This window comes from Lepidochelys olivacea (assembly GCF_965140295.1).
Source record: "Lepidochelys olivacea isolate rLepOli2 genome assembly, chromosome: 1".
NCBI lineage: Eukaryota > Metazoa > Chordata > Testudines > Cheloniidae > Lepidochelys > Lepidochelys olivacea.
The window spans coordinates 206,160,421-206,183,697 of record NC_140411.1 but is presented as its reverse complement, the minus strand read 5'-3'; the positions used below and the strand labels follow the sequence as shown (position 1 = coordinate 206,183,697).

At 47.9% G+C, this 23,277-nt stretch overlaps 1 protein-coding gene across 1 annotated transcript; it reads right to left on the bottom strand.

Moving 5' to 3' along the window:
• Nucleotides 1-853: 853 nt before the first annotated feature.
• TEX55 (testis expressed 55) lies at nt 854-11,217 on the bottom strand. The gene is made up of 4 exons (XM_084616956.1): nt 11,134-11,217; nt 7,371-7,724; nt 3,917-3,979; nt 854-3,289 (listed from the first exon to the last, which is right to left on the bottom strand). The coding sequence occupies exons 1-4, from the start codon at nt 11,149-11,151 to the stop codon at nt 3,188-3,190; spliced, it is 537 nt and encodes a 178-aa protein (XP_084473082.1). The 5' UTR covers nt 11,152-11,217; the 3' UTR covers nt 854-3,187.
• Nucleotides 11,218-23,277: the final 12,060 nt, after the last annotated feature.

Sequence of the window (23,277 nt, the reverse complement as noted above, 5' to 3'; positions counted from 1 at the left end):
GCCTAAGGACTGCCAGTTTGAGCCTCCCCTCTTGCAAAACTCATAGGATTTGTGGGAACAGGCTAGGGCTCCTCTCCAGCCAACCTCAGAGCTATTTAAAAGAAACTGAGGAAATTCCCCCCACAAAAAACTTCAGTAATGTGATGTTATGGCTGCAGGCACAACACATGGCCTTTCAGGAATGTTAGAAATTAAAAAACAAACAACAAAACACGATACTTAAATGTTAGAAACCCAGTCAATTCATTAAAGTTAAAGTTGCATTTTTTAAGCCAGGCACCCAGGCATTTTAACTCTGTTTCACAGCAATATTCTGACAAAAGAATCAGAAAGACACACTAACTTATCCATCTCAAATAAAGTTTTCTTTGATAGGTGGCCACAAAAAGCTAGAAAGCCTCAGTCTTAATCATACAGTAATGCTGCTGCTTTCCAGCCTTCCTAACAATCAGACCCAGTGCACATCAAAGGGTTTTACAAAAAGTCTTGGTTAGACAAATACCACCAGGTTGAAAACAATCATTCCCCCATATTTCATTAAGGGTCCAATTCTCTCAGGTGTTGAGGGCACTCAGGGCCAGATAGGCACCTAATGGGAATGTCAAAAATGCCTAAGTGATTCAATAGGAGTTAAGTACCTAACCTGCTAAAGCGGCAAAGAGTCCTATATGGTGCCACAGGACTCTTTGACAGGTTTCAGAGTAGCAGCCGTGTTAGTCTGTATCCGCAAAAAGAACAGGAATACTTGTGGCACCTTAGAGACTAACAAATTTATTTGAGCGCTCAAATAAATTTGTTAGTCTCTAAGGTGCCACAAGTATTCCTGTTCTTTTTGCGGATACAGACTAACACGGCTGCTACTCTGAAACCTGTCAAAGAGTCCTGTGGCACCATATAGACTAATAGACGTATTGGAGCATAAGCTTTCGTGGGTGAATATCCACTTCGTTGGATGCATGTAGTGGAAATTTCCCGAGGCAGGTATAAATATGCAAGTAAGAATCTGGCTGGGATAACGAGGTTAGTTCAATCAGGGAGGATGAGGCCCTCTTCTAGCAGCTGAGGTGTGAACCCCAAGGGAGGAGAAACTGCTTTTGTAGTTGGCTAGCCATTCACAGTCTTTGTTTAATCCTGAGCTGATGGTGTCAAATTTGCAAATGAACTGCTGTGCAGTATGTAGGTAGCAATGGATTTTTCATCTTCAGTCCATTTGGTATGATGTCCATCCATTTGCATTTGGAAAGGAAGATGATATCTGTCTGTACTTGTGCAAGTTTCTTCATGAGGTTGATGGATTTCCACTCCATACGGCTAAATGTAGTGCCTTGCACGGTGTCAAGTATCAGAGGGGTAGCCATGTTAGTCTGGATCTGTAAAAGCTTTTACAGACCCAGACTAACATGGCTACCCCTCTGATACTTAACCTGCTAAGGACACTTAAAAAACCCACGACATGCTTATTAGCATCTTTAGACACCTAAAGATCTGTAAAAATCTGGCCCTCCATGCCTTACAGGATCATGCTCTATTTGTAAAAGAAAGATGGTACTCACGTGCCTCTAAAATGGAATACAGTAGATTAACTAATAGTTTTGAGTGCTTCGAGATCCTTGAGTGGAAAGGACCGGCATTAGGTAACTATTCAAATGGCATTAGATACAGAGCTAGCATGTGACTACATACAAACCTCAAAGACCTAGATCATGCAATTAAAGCAGTTACCTAAAAAGAACAAAGGTCAGCGTGGTGCCAAAACAGCACACTAAGTACTGGAGATAGGTATGCACGAAATCAATTGTAAAGCTAGTGTTCTACAGTTCATATTTTCTATATCATCTTTCTTTGTCTCCAGTATAGGCAGACATTTCTAAGGGGGCAGAGATAGGCACTCAGATACTATGGTGATGAGGAACATATAAGTAGGGTGACCATATGTTCCCTTTTGGCCAGGACAGTGCCTTTTTTAAGCCCGGTCCCAGCCATCCTGATTTTTTTGGAAAAAGTAGGCATTTGTCTTGTTTGGTCTTGCCAATTTGATCAGTTGGCAAGAACAAACACGACAAATGCCCACTTGTGTCAAAAAAGTGGGGTGTGGAGGAATGTGTGTTGGGGGGGCAAGTGGCGATGCTAGCCTGGTGCAGGGGGTGGGAAGCAGGGTGCTACCGGGGGGCAGGCAGGGCTCAAGCAAGCAGTGACACCAGCCCCATATGGGTAGTGGGAGGGCAGGGCTTGGGTGAATGGCTCAGGCCCCGTGGGCAGTGGAGGGAAGCTCGGGTGAGTGGCTCCAGCCAGCCCCTTGGTGGGGAGGGTTGGGGGGGTGCTTGGGCCACCCCTGCACGGTGTCCCGTTTTCCTTTTGGACGTATAAGTAACTTGAATGACAGATAGATAGATAGATAGAAAGATAAACGGTAATTTGAGTTACTTGTTTGAGAAGTACCCTTTAACTCTAAATTTCCTGGGTTTCTAACAGTTGTTTTTGTTTTTTATTCAACTAGTATTTTTAAGAGGTGATATGCTCTGAAGCCACACATATGTCCCTGCAACCTTAACTTCACCTTCTAGTTGTGTGGTATAGGAATTGTACATGCTATGGCAGAGAGAAGAATACAAAAGGACAGAGTGATCTGAACTCAGCAGGGATAGCTGAGGGGGAAACCGCCCCTTCCAGTGTGGGACAAGGGGGTTCTGGGAGGGAGAGGGACAGAGACAGCCCCTCCCAGTGTGGACACCGGAGTTCCAAACTGTTATATAGTGGATTGCTATATGACAGTTTAGGACAGACCACCCACCAAAACAGAACAGAGACGGTAGAAACGTGTGTAAGTGTTCAAGGGTGGTTGGATCTATAGCCATTAAGTCTGGTTGCTGTGGGTTTGTGCTGTTGTCTGTGTATATGTGTGATCAGAGCTGTAGAGTCTGTGTTCACAGAAAAGTAGCCTCTGTGCGTACAAGCTGTGTGGTGGGTTCGGCAGGAATGTTCAGAGGCTTGTGTGTGTGTGTTTCTTAGGAGGTTTGTGTATCGATAACATGCAGTTGCATAATTTACAAGCAATTGGAAGCACAGCACCCAGAACAAGAGAAGCCAGGAAGCTCAGTTACCATCAGACCTGTTCAAAACCATTTCTACCAAGCGTGCAAGTGCAGTGTTAGCCAGAGGCCCTGTGCTAACAACCATGTTGCCAAGGTCACTGGTAGCCACCAGGAAAGTTCTCTGCTGTGTAGAAGTTGTCACCGCCCAGCTCCTCCTCCTCCTCCATTTCCAGCTGCTTGTTCATCATGGACTGCACCTGGGGAGGAGAAGAAAATGGTCAAGTCACTCTCCAATGCCATAATACTGGAGCCCAGAGATAGCACCACAACTGCTTCTGCCAGCTCTGAAAACTGAAGTACAGGACAAGACTTGGGTCCCCTTCAAAACCAGTGGAGACTATCTCCCTGGGAGAGGGGAGTGATGAAAGGGATCCTCTTTCTGCCCTTCCTTCTCTTCTGTCTTTACTATAATCCCCTCTTATACCCAGTTGTGCGCCCCCCCATTCCCTCCCCATCCCCACTGTCCCTCACTCCACAAGCTTTTAGTCCTCTGTATTTTAAAACCCTCCCATTGCTGATAGATCTTTCTCTGTCCATGATCCTCCTTTCACAATTCCAGACACTGTATTGAAGGACCTATATACCGCACTGTCTCCTTCCCTTCCACACACTGACCCTACTCTCCAGCCTTGTTTCCCCAACCTGCCATGTCCTGCCCCTTTAAAACACACTCAGACCCTGTCATCCAGGGCATTCTTCCCCTGTCCTATCCTCCTCCTTCCAAGTGCCAAGACTCATAGCAACAGGAATATTCATGGCTTCACTGCGGCTCTAGCCTGCTCAGCCACAATTGGATTCTGCTGCAGACCTAGAAGACTCCATACCTGCAGCAACATGAACTGCAAGGGGTCATCGGGCTTCTCATACACCAAGTTTTCAGTGATCTCCTGAGAAAGAAAGTGAAAGCATTTTTAGATTTCCCTGCTGAAGGCGGGTAATAGATTCAAGGATGCAGACAGTTCTGCTGAGGGCAGGAATGCCTAGTCTTTTGGGATGAGATTACTGAGTATTTGGGATGTGGTACTGGATGTATGAAAAAATAAAGAGGTCTGAGCAAGTAACAGAGAACTTGTAAATACTGGTATTGATAGAAACAGGTACAGGAACATTTGGAAAATGCGAACAAATACAAATGAGCTAGACTGGACAATATGTCATGGGAATTGGATGCTAAGTTTACTCAACCACTGGCAATTATGGTTCAGAACCCATGGAAAATGCTGGAGGCACTAAGGACTGGAATAAAGCTACTAGGTTACTGGTCTGCTGAAAAGGAAAGAAGAGTGATCCAGGCAATTACCACCCCGTAAGTCTAACTTCTGTTCCTGGATTTTAATATTCTATTATTTTTAACTGTAAACAATTTGGAGCACAACAGGACCATGAGCAATAATGCAGGACCTGGGCTGATAAAGACAAGAAAAAAAAATCAGCTTCCCTTCCTCTGCAGGTAGCCAAAGGAGATGAAGAACCCGTCCACTCCCCTCTCAAAAACACTCACTACTTTCCCTCCCAGGAGCCAGGGGAAGAAGGATACTCTCCCTCCTGGTTCAGTGGGGGCTGGGTGCACCAAAGAAAGAAAGGCTAGACTTGCGGCTAAGGCTCTGGACTGTGACTTAGGAGACTTCAATTCAATTTGTGCTTCTTCCCCTGTGACCCTGGGCATGTCACATAGACTTGTTGTACCTCAGTTCCCCATCTGTAACATGGATTTAATAGATTTCAGAGTAGCAGCCGTGTTAGTCTGTATCCACATAAAGACATCAGACAGACAGCCCTCCAACCTGAAGCAAATACTCTCCAGCAACCACACACTACATAACAAAAACACTAACCCAGGAACCTATCCTTGCAACAAAGCCCGATGCCAACTCTGTCCACATATTTATTCAAGTGACACCATCATAGACCCTAATCGCATTAGCCATGCCATCAGGGGCTCGTTCACCTGCACATCTACCAATGTGATATATGCCATCATGTGCCAGCAATGCCCCTCTGCCATGTACATTGGCCAAACTGGACAGTGTCTATGCAAAAGAATAAATGGACACAAATCTGACTTCAGGAATTATAACATTCAAAAACCAGAAGGAGAACACTTCAACCTCTCTGGCCACTCAGTAAAAGACTTAAGGTGGCAATTCTGCAACAGAAAAGCTTCAAAAACAGACTCCAAGGAGAAACTGCTGAGCTTGAATTAATATGCAAACTAGATACCATTAACTTGGGTTTGACTGGGAGTGGCTGGGTCATTACACATATTGAATCTATTTCCCCGTGTTCAGTATTCTCACACTTTCTTGTCAACTGTCTAAATGGGCCATCTTGATTATCACTACAAAAGGTTTTTTTTCTCCTGCTGATAATAGCTCATCTTAATTAATTAGCCTCTTACAGTTTGCATGGCAACTTCCACTTTCTGTGTATGTATATATATATATATCTTCTTACTATATGTTCCATTCTATGCATCGGATGAAGTGGGCTGTAGCCCACGAAAGCTTTGTGCTCTAATAAATGTGTTAGTCTCTAAGGTGCCACAAGTACTCCTGTTCTTTTTATGGATTTAATAATACTTTATTTCTCCTACCCTTTGACAGTCCCTGCCCTAAATCTAGATAGACAATCACAGGACAAGGCCTGATCTTGTCTTGGCCCTCCAGGTACTACTGGAGTAATAAATAATAGATTCTCCATAAAAGTACTTTCAAATGGCTTCAGTACAGGGATTTGTGGGGGGAATGAGAAAGGAAGATGGAGAAACAGAATCCTCCTTTCCTCTCATTTGTGTTGTCACATCAATATAGTCTCCATCCTGGTCAACTGTACGTAAGCCATCTGCAGGAATGGAAATGGAGAGCACCAAGGATGTGCTGTCCCCAGCTCCACTAACTGCATACAGCATATGTCATAAATATAAAGGGAAGGGTAAACCCCTTTGAAATCCCTCCTGGCCAGGGGAAAGCTCCTCTCACCTGTAAAGGGTTAAGAAGCTAAAGGTAACCTCGCTGGCACCTGACCAAAATGACCAATGAGGAGACAAGATACTTTCAAAAGCTGGGAGGAGGGAGAGAAACAAAGGGTCTGTGTGTCTGTCTATATGCTTCTTTACCGGGGCTAGACCAGGAATGGAGTCTTAGAACTTTTAGTAAGTAATCTAGCTAGGTATGTGTTAGATTATGATTTCTTTAAATGGCTGAGAAAAGAATTGTGCTGAATAGAATAACTATTTCTGTCTGTGTATCCTTTTTGTAACTTAAGGTTTTGCCTAGAGGGGTTCTCTATGTTTTTGAATCTAATTACCCTGTAAGATATCTACCATCCTGATTTTACAGGGGGGATTTCTTTATTTCTATTTACTTCTATTTTTATTAAAAGTCTTCTTGTAAGAAAACTGAATGCTTTTTCATTGTTCTCAGATCCAAGGGTTTGGGTCGGTGGTCACCTATGCAAAATGGTGAGGCTTTTTATCCAACATTTCCCAGGAAAGGGGGAGTGCAAGTGTTGGGAGGATTGTTCATTGTTCTTAAGATCCAAGGGTCTGGGTCTGTAGTCACCTAGGCAAATTGGTGAGGCTTTTTACCAAACCTTGTCCAGGAAGTGGGGTGCAAGGTTTTGGGAAGTATTTTGGGGGGAAGGATGCGTCCAAACAGCTCTTCCCCAGTAACCAGTATTAGTTTGGTGGTGGTAGCAGCCAGTCCAAGGACAACGGGTGGAATATTTTGTACCTTGGGGAAGTTTTGACCTAAGCTGGTAAAGATAAGCTTAGGAGGTTTTTCATGCAGGTCCCCACATCTGTACCCTAGAGTTCAGAGTGGGGGAGGAACCTTGACAGCATATATCCCCCCCGCCCGCCCTTCACACTTTGCTTGGATATGGCCCTGCTGCTTGGGGATGGGAATGCCTGTCAGATACATTTCTTCTTTTGTCCCCATTCTCTTCCCCTTCCTGCATGCAGTCACCAGAAGATGATGTAATGCGGCATCACCAAATAGGATCATGACCTGGGGTGACAGCCACTTGGCTGGTCAAGTTCCCTCCCTTATTTAGATCTGCTTTAACCTTATTTAGATCTGCTTTAACCTTATTTAGATCTGCTGGAAATGATCAGCCTTCCAATTTCCATGGTTTGGCCATAAGCCAATATGAGGCAAGGAGCGGAGGGAGCCTGTGGACAGACATTTGACTCAGTACAATATTGACAAACTAACTTTAGGTTCTGTTTCTCCAATGAGTCACTGGGAGAAGAAGAGGAGATGGAAAGGAAAAATTCACCTGAAATATCTGCAGAATGTTATGTTTCTCCATGTACATAAGGGAAACTTCAAAGGGGTCTTCATACACCATAGGCTTTTCAACTTCTGGTGATTCGACCACTGCTGCTGATTCAGCCGCAGGTGCTTTGACTACAGTCTCTGCTGGTTCAGCCACAGGTGCTTTGACCACAGTTGTTAGCAATTCAGCCACAGATGATTCGGCCACAGACCCTGGCAATTCATCTGTAGGTAACTGGTCCACTGATGTTGGCAATTCGACTATAGGTGACTCGTCCCCAGGTGACTCAATCACTGCTGTTGGTGATTCAACAGGCTCCTGCACTTCAGTCATTCCTACTTCTTCAGGCTCAGGCTAAAACATTTAACACATTTAAAAAAATATTTTAAATGCATAGACTTGTGCACTAGACACATTGCGTTACTACACCCTTTTATATGAGAGTGGGATGAGGTCCAGGATTCCTTTGTAGCTATAGCTCCTACAGCAAGGGCTCCTCCACCATTTGCTCTAGCACATATTTCTGGGACAGGCTGGCACTGGCGTAGGCTTCATCTCTTTCTAGTATGACTGAAAAGAGGAATATGAATTTTCTATTCCTCATATAAGAGATGCTACTTTCTGGGTGAGATCCTGGCTTCATAGAAGTCAATGAATGACAAAACTCTCATTGACTTCCATAGGGCCAGGATTTCAGTCTCTTTCTTTTCCATCTCAGAAAGAATTTGAAGCAACACATGGCTCTGCAATCCTACCTCCTCTAAGAGGCATCTATTTTTAAAACTCAACAGCAAATAAGAATATCCAGAGCTGAGAGCTTATACAAAACAGTGCTTTTCATCCTTAGATGGCAGTGTGCTTCAGCGGGGGCTAGAGTCCTGGGGCAGGACTCAGGAGACCCAAGTTCTGCTCACTACTCTGGGTGACTGGAGGCAAGTCACTTGACCTTTCCCTGTCTCAGTTACCCTACTGGTAAAATGGGGATGATGATATTGACCTGCCTTGTTCAGTACTTTCAGCTCTGTGGACAATAAGGGCTAGGTATTATGACAATGAGTGAATACCACTCTGCCCATTTGACAGCGGGGAGGGAAACAAATGAACAGAAAGCAATGATGTGTCCAAATTACACACACAGCCAGTCAGTGTGACAGGCTGATAGCTGGTAGCTTGGCTCCGTGGTGCAGTTTTGGGATTTGCATTTTATCAGACACACATTGTGCGGGGTGAGAGTCAGTGTTGTATAAAGGGGGCAGTGGGTGGGTGTGTGTGTGTGTGTGTGAGGAGGGGGGGTGATAGGTTGGGCAATGTGGGGGGGGGCAATGTGTGCATGTGTGGGGAGATGTAGAGAGGGCAGCGGGTGTGTGTGTGTGTGAGGAAGGGGGGGTGATAGGTGGGGCAATGTGTGCATGTGTGGGGAGATGTAGAGAGGGCAGCAGGTGTGTGTGTGTCTGGGGCGGGTGATAGGTTGGGCAATGTGGGGGGGGCAGTGTGTGCGTGTGTGGGGAGATGTAGAAGGGGCAGCAGGTGTGTGTGTGTCTGGGGGTGTGTGTGTCGGGGGGTGATAGGTGGGGCAATGCGGGGGGGGGCAGTGTGTGCGTGTGTGGGGAGATGTAGAGGGGGCAGCAGGGGTGTGTGTGTCGGGGGGTGATAGGTGGGGCAATGCGGGGGGGCAGTGTGTGGGGAGATGTAGAGGGGGCAGCAGGGGGGGGTGTGTCGGGGGGTGATAGGTGGGGCAATGCGGGGGGGCAGTGTGTGGGGAGATGTAGAGGGGGCAGCGGGGGGTGTGTGTCGGGGGGTGATAGGTGGGGCAATGCGGGGGGGCAGTGTGTGGGGAGATGTAGAGGGGGCAGCAGGGGGGTGTGTGTCGGGGGGTGATAGGTGGGGCAATGCGGGGGGCAGTGTGTGGGGAGATGTAGAGGGGGCAGCAGGGGGGTGTGTGTCGGGGGTGATAGGTGGGGCAATGCGGGGGGGGCAGTGTGTGGGGAGATGTAGAGGGGGCAGCAGGGGGGTGTGTGTCGGGGGTGATAGGTGGGGCAATGCGGGGGGGGCAGTGTGTGGGGAGATGTAGAGGGGGCAGCAGGGGGGTGTGTGTCGGGGGTGATAGGTGGGGCAATGCGGGGGGGGCAGTGTGTGGGGAGATGTAGAGGGGGCAGCAGGGGGGTGTGTGTCGGGGGATGATAGGTGGGGCAATGCGGGGGGCAGTGTGTGGGGAGATGTAGAGGGGGCAGCAGGGGGGTGTGTGTCGGGGGATGATAGGTGGGGCAATGCGGGGGGGGCAGTGTGTGGGGAGATGTAGAGGGGGCAGCAGGGGGGTGTGTGTCGGGGGTGATAGGTGGGGCAATGCGGGGGGGCAGTGTGTGGGGAGATGTAGAGGGGGCAGCAGGGGTGTGTGTGTCGGGGGGTGATAGGTGGGGCAATGCGGGGGGGCAGTGTGTGGGGAGATGTAGAGGGGGCAGCAGGGGGGTGTGTGTCGGGGGATGATAGGTGGGGCAATGCGGGGGGGGCAGTGTGTGGGGAGATGTAGAGGGGGCAGCAGGGGGGTGTGTGTCGGGGGTGATAGGTGGGGCAATGCGGGGGGGCAGTGTGTGGGGAGATGTAGAGGGGGCAGCAGGGGGGTGTGTGTCGGGGGTGATAGGTGGGGCAATGCGGGGGGCAGTGTGTGGGGAGATGTAGAGGGGGCAGCAGGGGGGTGTGTGTCGGGGGTGATAGGTGGGGCAATGCGGGGGGGCAGTGTGTGGGGAGATGTAGAGGGGGCAGCAGGGGGGTGTGTGTCGGGGGTGATAGGTGGGGCAATGCGGGGGGCAGTGTGTGGGGAGATGTAGAGGGGGCAGCAGGGGGGTGTGTGTCGGGGGTGATAGGTGGGGCAATGCGGGGGGGCAGTGTGTGGGGAGATGTAGAGGGGGCAGCAGGGGGGTGTGTGTCGGGGGTGATAGGTGGGGCAATGCGGGGGGCAGTGTGTGGGGAGATGTAGAGGGGGCAGCAGGGGGGTGTGTGTCGGGGGTGATAGGTGGGGCAATGCGGGGGGGCAGTGTGTGGGGAGATGTAGAGGGGGCAGCAGGGGGGTGTGTGTCGGGGGTGATAGGTGGGGCAATGCGGGGGGCAGTGTGTGGGGAGATGTAGAGGGGGCAGCAGGGGGGTGTGTGTCGGGGGTGATAGGTGGGGCAATGCGGGGGGCAGTGTGTGGGGAGATGTAGAGGGGGCAGCAGGGGGGTGTGTGTCGGGGGTGATAGGTGGGGCAATGCGGGGGGGCAGTGTGTGGGGAGATGTAGAGGGGGCAGCAGGGGGGTGTGTGTCGGGGGTGATAGGTGGGGCAATGCGGGGGGCAGTGTGTGGGGAGATGTAGAGGGGGCAGCAGGGGGGTGTGTGTCGGGGGTGATAGGTGGGGCAATGCGGGGGGCAGTGTGTGGGGAGATGTAGAGGGGGCAGCAGGGGGGTGTGTGTCGGGGGTGATAGGTGGGGCAATGCGGGGGGGCAGTGTGTGGGGAGATGTAGAGGGGGCAGCAGGGGGGTGTGTGTCGGGGGTGATAGGTGGGGCAATGCGGGGGGCAGTGTGTGGGGAGATGTAGAGGGGGCAGCAGGGGGGTGTGTGTCGGGGGTGATAGGTGGGGCAATGCGGGGGGCAGTGTGTGGGGAGATGTAGAGGGGGCACTGGGGGGCAATGCCAGGGTACACGGTGTGAGTTGCGGGGGCGGCATGGGGGGGCGCAGGGGCTGCGGGAGGGCGTTATATGGGGGGGAGGCGTAACCCGGCGGGGTCTCACCTGCCCCGGCCCCTCCATCCCGGAGCAGAAGCGCGTTTCATCGCCCAGCCGCCCCGGCCTTTTCTGTCTCCCGGCGCCCACCGTATGGTGGGGGCGGGAGGGAGAGACGCTAGCAGCGATCGCCATGGGAACAGCAGACCTCTAGCTCCGCCCCCTTTGTCCGCGGGGCGCTGGGGCGGGGCCGAAGCCCGGAGAGGTCACGTGGTTGCCCGGCCTTACGGCTCCTGCCAGCCATCTCGGAATCGGGCGGAAGGGACCTGCGTTCTAGGGCTGGGCGGACACGTGCTGGGCTCGTGCCGCCGCCGGGCGTGGGCAGCCCTGCGCGGCCGGCGGCTGCAGCGTTCCCCCCCGCAGGGGGCGGGGCCCTGCCATGGGTGCGGAGCGCGCTGGCTGCGGGAGAGGAGTTGGGGCGTGGCGGGAGGCCGGCGGGCGCGTGGGGGTTTGGCCGTCAGCGCCCTCGAGACCAGGCGGCGGCGGCGGCGGCTGTGCACGCGCGCCGGGCGCCTGGGGGCCGGGGCGGTTCTGGTGGGCACGGGCCCCCTGCAGGGGGTGGGCAGCGAGAGAGCTGGGGCAGCGCTGCGGGGCTGGCTGGCTGGCTCAGGCACCGAGCCCGGCCGTATCCAGGGCGCTGTGGGTGTAGCGTTGCTGTCTGGGGTGCTCCCTGGCACCGGAGGCTCCGCCGGTACTGCTGGCTGTGCGGGTGGCACTTTCCTGCACGAGACGCGCCCGCCGGTGAGAGCGAGAGCACCCTACAGTGATGCTGTTGTGTGTACACCTTCACTGCGGCCCTGGGGCTCCTGCGAGGCTGACCATATTTCCCGAAAGTGAAAACAGTGACGCTGCAAGGTGACTTGGGCCGGTCCCGTGCCCGAGCTGCCCGTTGTCGCCGCTGGCCGGGTTGCTCGGCGTCCCTGCTTGTCGCTTACCCTGCTCCGTAGGACAGACGATGGCCCAAGCCGCCTGGCGTCCTCACTCGCCCGAGCCGTCTCGCGTCGCCCGCGACCTGCTCCAAGCCCAGGCCCTGCCGCATGGGGCTCGAGCCACCATCACAGACATCACAACTTTTTAGGCAAAACTGGGCGTTCGTCCCGTTTGCTCTTGCCGAACGTTCCTCCGCGTCACCATAGGGCAAGAGCAAACGGGACAAATGCCCAGTTTGGCCAAAAAAGTTGTGCCGTCTGGGACAGAGCTCAAAGAGGAGACTGTCCTGGCCAAAATGGGAGGAGGTGTGGGCACCCTAGTTCCTGCCAAAGTGCCCCTTTGTTTGCTCACACATCTCGTGCACTTCTTTGGGAATTTCAAGCAATTTAGCGGGTCGAGACCTCTCACCACCTTTGTGCTTCAGTACTGTTTTCCCCCTCAATTCTATTGCAAAACTGTAGGGGCAGGTCTCTGTATCCTGTGGGTTATTAACTGGGATAGCCCTGCTCTGATCCGCATCTCAGGTAATACTGCCTGGAGAACAGCTTCATTTAGTGAATCAGATATGCCTGCATAAATCCAAAGCAACTCCACTGCCTCCTGATTCATAGTATTGTGTCCAAGAGCACAACTTGGCTCACTATCTTCACTGTGAATAATTCTCTAGATATTTTTAATTTTATTTTGGACACTAGAGGGCAACGCAAAACCAAAATACTTTACAGTGCAACCCTCAAGGAAATGGTAGAGCCATCTTTTAGGACTAAATTCTATCTGTTAATCCAACCAGGTTCCTGTAATAGTACCCCTCATCTTAGTATCTGATCACCTCTGAGTAGTAAAAAAACATGATGATCTCTTTTTCCACCCCTTCTTTGCCAGCGAGTGAAAGTTTGGATTCCTTTATTTTTTGTAGTATTAGTTCTTTATTAATATTTTTGTCTAAGAACAGTGGGAGTATTGGTGTGGCTGAGGGATCTATTATGGAAGAGCTTGGGTAAAGGGCTGGGCTTTGTATTTAGTGCTGACTGTGGTGATCATTTTTTCATCTGGCAGTGTGTTTGGTAGTCTTGATCTAGCGTCTGTAAAGGTTCAATCTCTTGCATTCATGAGCCTTCCCCATTGTTGGCATTCTTGTTGTTTCAGACGCAGTCCCTGCCCTGAAAAGTTCCTGTGAAGGAAACATACAATCAATGTTTTTCTTTTAAATTGACTATCGACATCATTAGATGCATGCATCACAGTGACAATGGGTCTTGAGGAGAGAGCTGAAGGGGCAGAATGTGGGGGCTCTTACAGATCAAGAAAGGGGATTGTTCTCTGTGTACGGCAGTGTGGAAGAAAGCACAAAGGTGTTTGTAGAAGAATTGGGCAAATGAGAGGTTGAGGTTAGCATCACTAGTGGAGAGGGTAGGGATGCAAAGCAATATGATATATATACAGGTATATATAATATAGTGCACATTTATGTGAAAGAGAGAGTCTCTCTCCTATATCTCTTCCCCTGCTATACAATCCGTGACAGTTGGCTCATTGCTCTATGAACCTCTTCAGATTGCCAATTTCTCCCAAAGAACAGATGAAATGAATGGAGATAAAAGCTGTGCTGTTACCACAGTAAACAGCCTTCTGAAGTAGTTCAGTTTGTACTCCAGTGTGACAGAGGTGGGATTGGAATATAAGAGGCTGAAGTAGTAGCTGCTGGGAGAAAGGGAAAGACCCAGGACTTATAAAGCATGTTTAACTGAGAAACAGAAGTTAAATTCCATGCAGTGATGTTTATGTGTGTTTTCATATGAGACTGTTGACTTTTTATTTTTTTTTAAGCTGTAATTGTTTCAGAATATTGCTGCACATCTGCTCAGCACTGCAGACCACCGAGAGTCTGTCACCACACAGCTCCGCTGTCTGCACTGGCTCCATGGGGAATACTAGTTCAAATTCCAGGTTTTGATCCTCCTCTCCAAAATTCTTCCAGGCAATGGTCTAGGTTACATAAGGGACTCTTACACTGTGTGATCATGACTGCCATGTTCCACTGAAACAATGGCACTGTGTCCAGGAGATAAAGCATTTTCGATAACAGGCCCATGAATCTGAAACTCGCTCCTGGAAGACATCAGGGTGAGCATGAACCTAAGCACCTTCAGAGCAAAAGCAAACCCTGCACCTTCAGCTGAGCCTTCTCTCAATAAACCCACCAAAGTCACATTTAAAAAGCAAACAAGCAAGTCAAGGTCCTTACAGAATGGGGGGAACAGACACAGAACAAGCTTCTTGATTTTAGTTTAATAAATTTATAAGACACTTTGGCTGGAATTGCCAAATGATTTAGGTGCCCAGCTTGTATTCAATTTGGGTGCCTAACTTCTTTAGTCTTCTTTGAAAATCCCATCCTCAGATACTGTGGTAAAGGGTACAGTATAAGAATCTACACAGATAGGTAATCTTAAAATCCAAGGTCTCACTTGCTCTACATAGATGTTACAGATCCATTTGTGCTTTTATTTTTTAAAAAAAGTTTCTAACCCTTTTGGTTGCAAAGGAAACCTGACAAATGCAATTTGCTGCCTTGCTTTCAGTCTGCAGAGGAGGAAAGAGCCTGAAACCACAGAGTTGTGAGAGGTGTGAAATGTTTGCCTTTGTTGCAATAGGACATTCACTCTGAAACCTAAAGCTGACAACGTAGAGTATGTTTACTCTACAACAACAAATAAAAAAGAAACCAAACTAGTGCCCCAACTCTCAGGTAAAGTCTACATTAGAAAAGCTACAGCAGGAGAGTTCAGTGCAGACACTGCAGCGATGAAAGGTGTTCTTCCGTCATTGTAGTAAGTCCACTTCTCTGAGAGGTGATAGTTAGGTCGATGGAAGAAATCTTCTGTTGACTTAGTGCTGTTTACATGGTTGGCTTAACTACGTCTTTCAGGGGTGTGAATATTTCACACTCGTGAGTGACCTACCTGGCTTGACCTAACTTTCTAGTATAGACCAGCACTCAGAGCCCAGGTCTTCAGGCTCATGGGGCTTGTGCTACGGTGCTGAAAATAGCAGTGTGTAGACATTCCTGCTCAGGCTCGGAAACCCGGTGAATGGTGTGGTTTTCAGAACCTGAGCTTCAGTCTGAGCTGGAAGGTCTACACAGCTATTTCTAGCACCATTGCTTGAGCCCTGCGAGCCTAAGTCTGTCTGTCTGTCTGTCAGCCCAGGCTTTGAGACTCACTGCTGCGGGTTTTCCTTTGCAGTGTAGATGTACTCATAGTTGCCCTCATTGTTAACTATTTCTATGATCATTTTTGTAATAAAAATGAAGATAATATCTGGGTCACATGGCATGGGGTAGTATCTACAGCAGTTACTACCATTACCGTTTTAGCTGAAATATGCAGCTACTCTGGATTTGTGGGTGGATTGGCAATTGTGGGTGGGGCATACCAGCACTATTTCCTCCACAATACGACTCCAGTGTCGGACTCATTGGGTGCAATTTCACCCTCCACCCTCTGTTGCGCAGTCCTGAGCAGAACTCTACCACCTGTTGGCCTCAAGCAGAGCCCAGACTCTGGTAAATCCTGAGCCCCATGTGACACTTTTAGCATGTCTCTTCAACTCAACCTCATTGGTAAATAACAGATCTCTCCATTTGCAGTGTTATGTCTCCTGCAGAGATCTGGCTGCTGGGTGTGGAAAGCTAGGATTTTGTACAAGGAAGCACGATGAATTACTCCATTAAATATACATCACTGCTCTGTTAATTCTTTCAAGAGAACAGATTACAAAAAACAGAAGATGCATTTTAAATGCATTAAAATTCTAAGTAAAATAACGTCTTAAATACAGTGGTCATGTTACATAAATCATATGGCTTTTCTACTCAGGCACTCAGAAAGCAAAACTGTATTATCATACTATTATTTATATCATACCATATGCTAGGTCTGGAACTTAAACACTTTGAAATAGATAAGAAAACACCAGCTGCAGATCAGCAACACTCTCCTTTATTGTGTCCCTGCGGAGTCACGGTGTAGCCATGCCCATCCTTCCCACTATTAAGTTGAAACTTAAATAGATTGTCAAAGAAATCAGATAACCTGTCTCAGGGAACACTTCTTTAACAGTTGCACTATAGATCTGCTGCTGGTTTTGTCCTCTCTGAGTACTAAGTCACTGCTGGCATTTGTCCTTGTGTGATCACACAGTTGTTATTTGGACAAGTTGGTTGATTTATTTATTATGATCATACTGGCTACCAAAGTAGCCCCCTTTCTGGTGAGCAAATTATGAACAAACTGCTCCCTAGTTGCTTTGAAAGTATTTGTTACTTGTAAGTATTCAATGAAGAATTTGAACAAAGAATTTGAACAAAGAATTTGAACAAACTCAGTTTTCTTTGAGTCTCCCTTATTTTTGTTGATTTAGTGAGATGTACACAACACAAACACAAGACATGCCCATCCCAAACTCCAGATACCCTTTACAAAACTGAACATTCATAATATTGACTTTTAAAAATGACATTAAATCACGTATATCCACTTACAGTACTACACAATCTGAGTCAGATCCAGCCTGAAAACATTCGGAGCCCAGGGGGGCATTAAAACCATATCCAGCCCTGATTCCAGCCCTTTTCAAATACTGGATTATGAATGAGTGACTTTGCAGTGTGTCTCCAGAGAGTCAGTGAGAAAAGTAAGAGGAAGGATGGTCCAATGGGCACTAGCTTAGGACTTGCGAGACCTGTCTTCAAATCCTGGCTCTACCCCAGACTTCTTGTGTGACTTAGGCCCAGATTCTCAAAGTTCTTTGGGTCCCTCTGTCCCATTGGACTCATAAGCATAGGGCTGGGTCTGATGGTGTATTCTCCCATACCTTTTGTAGTATGTTTGCCCACAAAACACACCCCTAAGGTTGCAAGCACATATCATTTGGGTACCTAGCTCCATTGAGTTTAATGGGAGTGAGGTGCCTAAATGCCTTTGTGGATCTGGGCCTTAATTCCTCTGTTTCCCAACTTCCTGACCTCACAGGGGTGTTGGGAGGATACAAATGTTACACTCTGTGATGTGCTCAGATACTGTGGTGGTGCTTCAATATAAAGTACTATAGACAGATACCGATGTTGAGCTCCTGAAGGGAGAAAGAGACTGCCCTTGGGTTAGAGATGGGGGAAATTCAAGGGGGAAGAGAATACAGTTGAAGCCAGGGAGAGGGGAAGGGAAGATTTAGGTCAGGGATGTTACCACATGTGAGATCCCCTAGTAGGCTGGTTCTGAACAGTGTTCGTGAGGCATGCTGCACCCTTGAGCTTTTGAAAGGCTGTAACATGATAAGAACATGATTAAAACAATATTGTCATGGGGGCTGGGGCAGGGGGTTGCACTGAATTGTTAAGTTTTCATACATTGGTGTGACTATTTATTTGTTGGGGGCAGATGGGGCCTGAGCATGAGTGTGGGGAGAAACCCAACTGTTCTGTCTGGCAGAAAAATATCCGCTTGCAGTGTCCATTCCAACTCTTCCCACAAGAGAGCAGCAGAGGCTCAGAACTGCAGGGTTGGGTCTGACAATATAGTGTCACATAGTTTTTATAGTGAGATTACGCCACAAAAAATCTTTGCTAGGGTTGCAAGCAGATATTGTTCCTTTCAAGAACATTGGTGTGAACAAATAAGCAGAAAACACACACTAGAAAGAAAGTCAGGAAATGCATACCTAAACTGGACAAAAACACCCCAACCTTCCAAGTGTAGGAATGTGCAGAAGAGGCACCCAAGCTACCTGAGCTCTGACCTTTGAGCAGTGCCAGCCTCCCAGTTACCCCACTTTGCATGTAGAGTATCAAAAATGGGTGCCTCCAAATATGGCTTCTGCAGCCAAAGAAACTCCTCCAGCCCACGGCATTGGGAATGTTTTTTGATGAATTCCATGAACTTTGTTGGATGGAGAAGGTTGGGAAGCCCTAATAGTTCCCCTTGCCCTCTCCTTCTGCACCCCTGAGCAACTCTTGAGCATCCCCTCACTCCACAAAAAGGTCTGTGTTGTGGTACAGTATTGTGTGACATATGTGCATCATCACCCTTTGATTTCCTTCTGCCTTAGTCCTGCAATACCCAGTCTGTGCTTGGGAGTGCAGATTCCGTTGATCTCACGATAGCTAACCAGAGCCAATGTTCCCTAGCAACATTACTAAAGAAGATGTTAATAACTTTTGTGTTTTCAAATTAATTAAGTAAATGTTGGTCCTGGGAACTAGGTCTCAGCTAGAGGAGGCCAGTAAAAGTAGGTTTTATCTTCTTTCTTTCTTTCTCTACAAAGTGGGGGTGGGGAAATTAGACTTTTAACAGCTCCTCACCCCCCAAGCTGATAAAACTAATGAGCCCTACGGTTCATTCACTTCAAATTTTCTGGAAAAATTCAACCTTGGCCTCAGACTTAACTTACTAGTTTTGAGGCCCCTCTGACTTTTACTGTGGATTTTATGGGGGGGGGAGTCATAACTGGTTTATACTGGAAACGCAGCTGCAACTTAACTATGGCGCAACTGCTGTCATTCCATATATTTTCCACTCTTGTTTTCAAAGTCCAAAGCAATGAGGCTTTTATGTTTTCCTTCATGAGACTGCCATGGACCCAAACACATGTCAGATGGTGTGATGTAGAGGGTCTTGAAGGGACAATTTACTCAGTTGCCACCACAACTCTTCCCACCCATTTTTTACAGCAACAGAAGGAACAGGAGGGGGCCTTTGCAGTGTTCTCCCTTGTTGCCTTTGGTGGCGCCATAAACTCACCATCAGTTCCTGGTGTTTGAATTAAAATAACAATGGGAAGAGGAGCCTAATTTGAAATCTCTGAAGAACAAAGAACCCTGATGGAGTTCAGGAGCGTTTTAATCTCAGTGAGGGGACATTTGGGGTGCTGTGCTGGGGAACAGAAAGGGTTTTCAGTAGCTGGATGGTAGGACAAATCCTGACCTACCCTCCTAACCCACTGCTGGGAATGCTCCGTTATCCCTGCACTCCACACCTACCATGAAGTACCTCAGTGTAGTCAGACACAGAACAGGCGAGGCCCATGGGGGCAGGTGGACATGGAGTGTGAGGAACACAGGCAGACAGAGCGCGGAGGGGGGTATGGGGACAGGCAGACAGGAAAGGCCCCTGGCATCCCTTGTCTTTTAAGGTTACATTTTGCTTTTTGCATTGCTTAGAAGCCTCAGAAGCCCTGCACCTGTAGGCCCCACCCAGCACCTGGCAGCTGGCATATATGCCAACCCTAATTTAACACATGATCTCTAACAGATCAGCCTCAGGGCCACTGGGCTAGCCTACAAAGTATCACATCACTCACTCCAGGAGGGATCTGTGCTCTAAGGATGCGAATGATGCTTCATCTCTGAATTGCTGTTGTACATGCGAAGGATGCAATTAGCTGCTGCAGGCTGGGCCTGTCTCATGCTTTGCCTTGTTTAACAGAGGCTTTAATTAAAGACCCCCTGATGTTAGAAAGCCACATTAATTATTCATCTGAAAACATTTACATAGAATCCCCCGATTCCCTTCTTCAATAAATTATCAACTTCACTTCTCCATAATTTATTGAAATGACTAAAAATACATTGTCTCAGCCTCCACCATCACCCTCCTTGCTCTGGCTTTGTCTCTTCAAAATGTGATGGGTTTGCTTTCTTAATGGTAAGTTATCCTAGTGCCCAGGAAAGAAGGAGGGAGGGAAGGAAGGAGTGAAAGACAGAAAGAATTGTCTCTATGCAGGGGTTGTGGAGATGGCTGTTATTTTTCTTTCTTACATATTTCTCATGAGTTGTGGTTTAAAGCAGCTCAGTGACCATGTTTGATGAGGTTAGTGGCTGGGGCCCTAGCCTTAGGCCCCAACTAAGAAGATGCATGTTCAATTCCTTGGTCAGCCACACTTGCTGTGTGACCTTGGTCAAGTCATTTAATCTATCCCGTCTTTCAGTTTCCCCTGTGTGAAATGGGGATAATGCTACTTTGATGGTAAGGATAAAATCCATTAATAACTGTGAGGTACTAAGAGGAAGACCACATAAGTGCCTAATTAGATAGAACGTTAGAACCAGCTTTATGTCAAACCACAGGGAAAGTATTGCCTTGGCAACATCCAAGTGAGTGATTCACAGGAAGTAGTTAATTCAATACATTTCATTTTGTGACAGAATGTACTGTCATATGGGTAGGAGAAAAAGACTTCTGAGAAGCAGGAAATTAGAACTAGGGTGTAGGTCAGCTAACCCTAATTAACAACTAAGCCTTGCAGAAGCTGCTAGACGTGGGAGGAGTCAGGGGCCCATATAATTTGTCCAGATTGCTTCAGGGTTAGAGTCAATTTCAGGATATAGGGGTGATTGTGCAGGGATGGGTTGATGTAAACTGGGAGTGTGGAGACTGACAAGTAACCCAGGAAGGCTAAAGTGGAGCCCAGGAGCAGGGTAGAATAGAGCATTGAAGACCAGGACAAACCCTTGGAGAGGAAGGGAGAGTTTGGATGAGGTCTTTCTTCTTTAGAGATTTGAACTTTGGGTTCCTGAAAGAGGGGGAAAAGGCTGTAATTGATCCTGAGAAGCATGGAGCATTCAGAACTTATAGCATTTGGATCCAAAAGTAAAACGGATGTAAAACTCTGGTAAAATAATTTTACACTTTTGTTGTAAGAACTGCTATGTTATCTGGCTTCTTTTCTTCTCTTCCCCTTCTCACCTCATTTCTGTGGTACTTAGTTCATCTTGACTTACCAGGGACTATTCCTATGCAGGCTGGGCCTTAGGAAAAATGGCACTTGGGTGAACTTGTATTTTTGACTCCCCTAACCCCCATAGGCACAGTGCCCCTCCCATTGCCCCTGGGCTCTGTGGGTACCCCCTATTGCCCTTGGTCCCTGTGGGCTCCCCAGGCTCCCCACCCCCCTTTGTCCCTAACTCCTGTACCCCCTTATCCCATCCCCTGCACCCCCCTCCTGCATTCTCCTCCTGCAGCCCCAACGCCTGCACTGTGACTCCTGCACCCCTAAACCCTGCCCTCTCTGCCTCCTAACCCCTGCATGGTGCCCTCCCACATGGCCTTCCTCTGCCAGCCAGGAGCACTGCACCTTGACCACTGGGGCTCTAGGTAGACGCCCGGGTGGCCCACCCCTAAGGCCGGCCCTGGATCCTGTGTACAAACTAGCCATGAACAAATTTCCAAAATTCTCAGTTTTGTTCAAAATTATTGACAGTGGTGCTCAATGATTAATTCATGGTCTGTAAGTTGTTTGAAGTGTGCATGTCAGAATTAAATGTGCAAACAGCTACTTGTCCTGTCACTCTTGTAACTAGTATGTGTAACTGTAATTTACGTTGGTTACGCAAATTACCTAAATTGTACAGTTACTAAGCTGGGCCTGTATGGGAAGACCTTAGTTACACATACAGCCCAAATTACCATAATGAAGGGCTTGTCTACACTTACAGTGGTGTAGTGGCACAACTGCACTAGTGAAGATGCTACCTGTGCCGATGGGAGAGCTTTCCCCTTCAGCGTAGGTACTTTGGCATAGGGGTGTGTGGATTTTCCATGGCCCTGAGCGATGTTGTTATACTGACATAAGTTTGCAGTGCAGACTAAGTCTCAGGCTATGATTTTGTAATGGAGATCATGCAAATTGCTAATTTGAATAAAGTCCATGAAATATTAGAAATAGTTGTAAAAACACATTTGATTGGGCCCCCAAACTGAGTGGCATCAGGATGTGGCATTTAGGGTTGCAGGTTGGCCCATCTCTATCTATGAAGGGGTGGATGGGCCAACCCCCTGAGGGGCTTTGCACCATGTCCCAGCACCTGGAGTGGAGAGTTGTGGGACAGGAGCTGACCTTGCAGGGTGAGTGTGGGGTGAGCTCACTCTCCAACCCTCCCTTCTTTTTCCCCCCCTGCATGTCTGCTGTGGAATTTGATAAAAATTTCCATGTCAAAACCATAACATTAACCATAACAGTTATGTGTGTTACAAATCAAATTTTATATTTGGTTGTAATATTTCCAACTTTGGGTGGGCGAGTGGGTGCAGAACTGGAGGGTTAATGCAGGTATGCCTATTGGGATTTACTGTATAGGTAAAAAACTTGCTTAATAAAAATTAGATGTCAAGGAAGCAGTGCGCATCTGCCATGATGCATTAGCCCATCATACCACTGCCTATGCTCTCTCTTACAGAGGGATTTTAGGGCCACTGGTAAACTGGAGAGGGAGGGTGTGACATACCAGGGTACAATCCAGACCAATAAGCAGCTGTTTCAGCCCTGCTCTGCACCTTTGGGTGCATTACAATGCCTTGTTGAAGGAACTCCCACTAGGGCCACTCACAAACAGCCTTCTAGCATTCAAGCCACACCCTGAGTGTCTGTGTGTAACTGCAGCCTGTTAGTCACACTTAGGTTACACTCTGGCTCTCACCAGCCTGAGTTATGCTGCAGGGTGACCCCAACGCACCCCCAGTGTTCGATTTCCCGCCAGAAATGTATGTCCTGTACTCTCCTGGACAATACAAGCTATATTAAATCTGTTATTTGTTTAATAGAAATAATATGCTTACAACTTGCCACACCAAATGGAGTTTCCAAGACACTTCAATTTAAACACACTGGATTAGAGAAAACAATAAAACAAGTTTATTAACTACAAAGAGAGAGATTTTAAGTGAGTACAAGTAATGAGGTATAAAAGTCAGAAAGGGCTACAAGGAAAATAAAGATAAAACTCTACGGGTGCCGAACTTAACAAACTAGGTTAAATTCAAAGCAAAGTTTTCTCACCACATGCTTTCAGCAGTCTAATTGACTAAACTTCTTAGGTCAGGACCCCTTATCCCAGAGTCCAAGGAAGGCTTCCTTTGTTGCTTCAGGTGCAGTGAATGCTATGGACAGGGAGAGAAAGAGGCGTATCTTGGGGTGTTTGTCCCTTCTTTTTATAGTTTTAGTCCCCCTCTTGAAAAACATCTTCAACTGAGGATCAGGAGACAAAAAGTCTATGGGAGGGATGTTCCCTGTTGCCTTTTCTCACCTATTTGAGCATCCTTTTGTCTTCCCACTCTGCTTAATGACTCTGTTTACTGCTTAAATGCAAATTAAGCAGATCACACATTCCTTTGTGTAGGACAGACTTCAGTTTGGAACATATGTTAATGACACCATACAGTGGAATCTTAT

Coding starts and splice junctions, on each gene's coding strand:
- TEX55 (XM_084616956.1), bottom strand. Junction 3,980..7,370: donor ACATTCTGCAGATATTTCAG/GTGAATTTTTCC, acceptor TTTCTTTCTCAG/GAGATCACTGAAAACTTGGT. Junction 3,290..3,916: donor TGCAGTTCATGTTGCTGCAG/GTATGGAGTCTT, acceptor TCTCCTCCCCAG/GTGCAGTCCATGATGAACAA.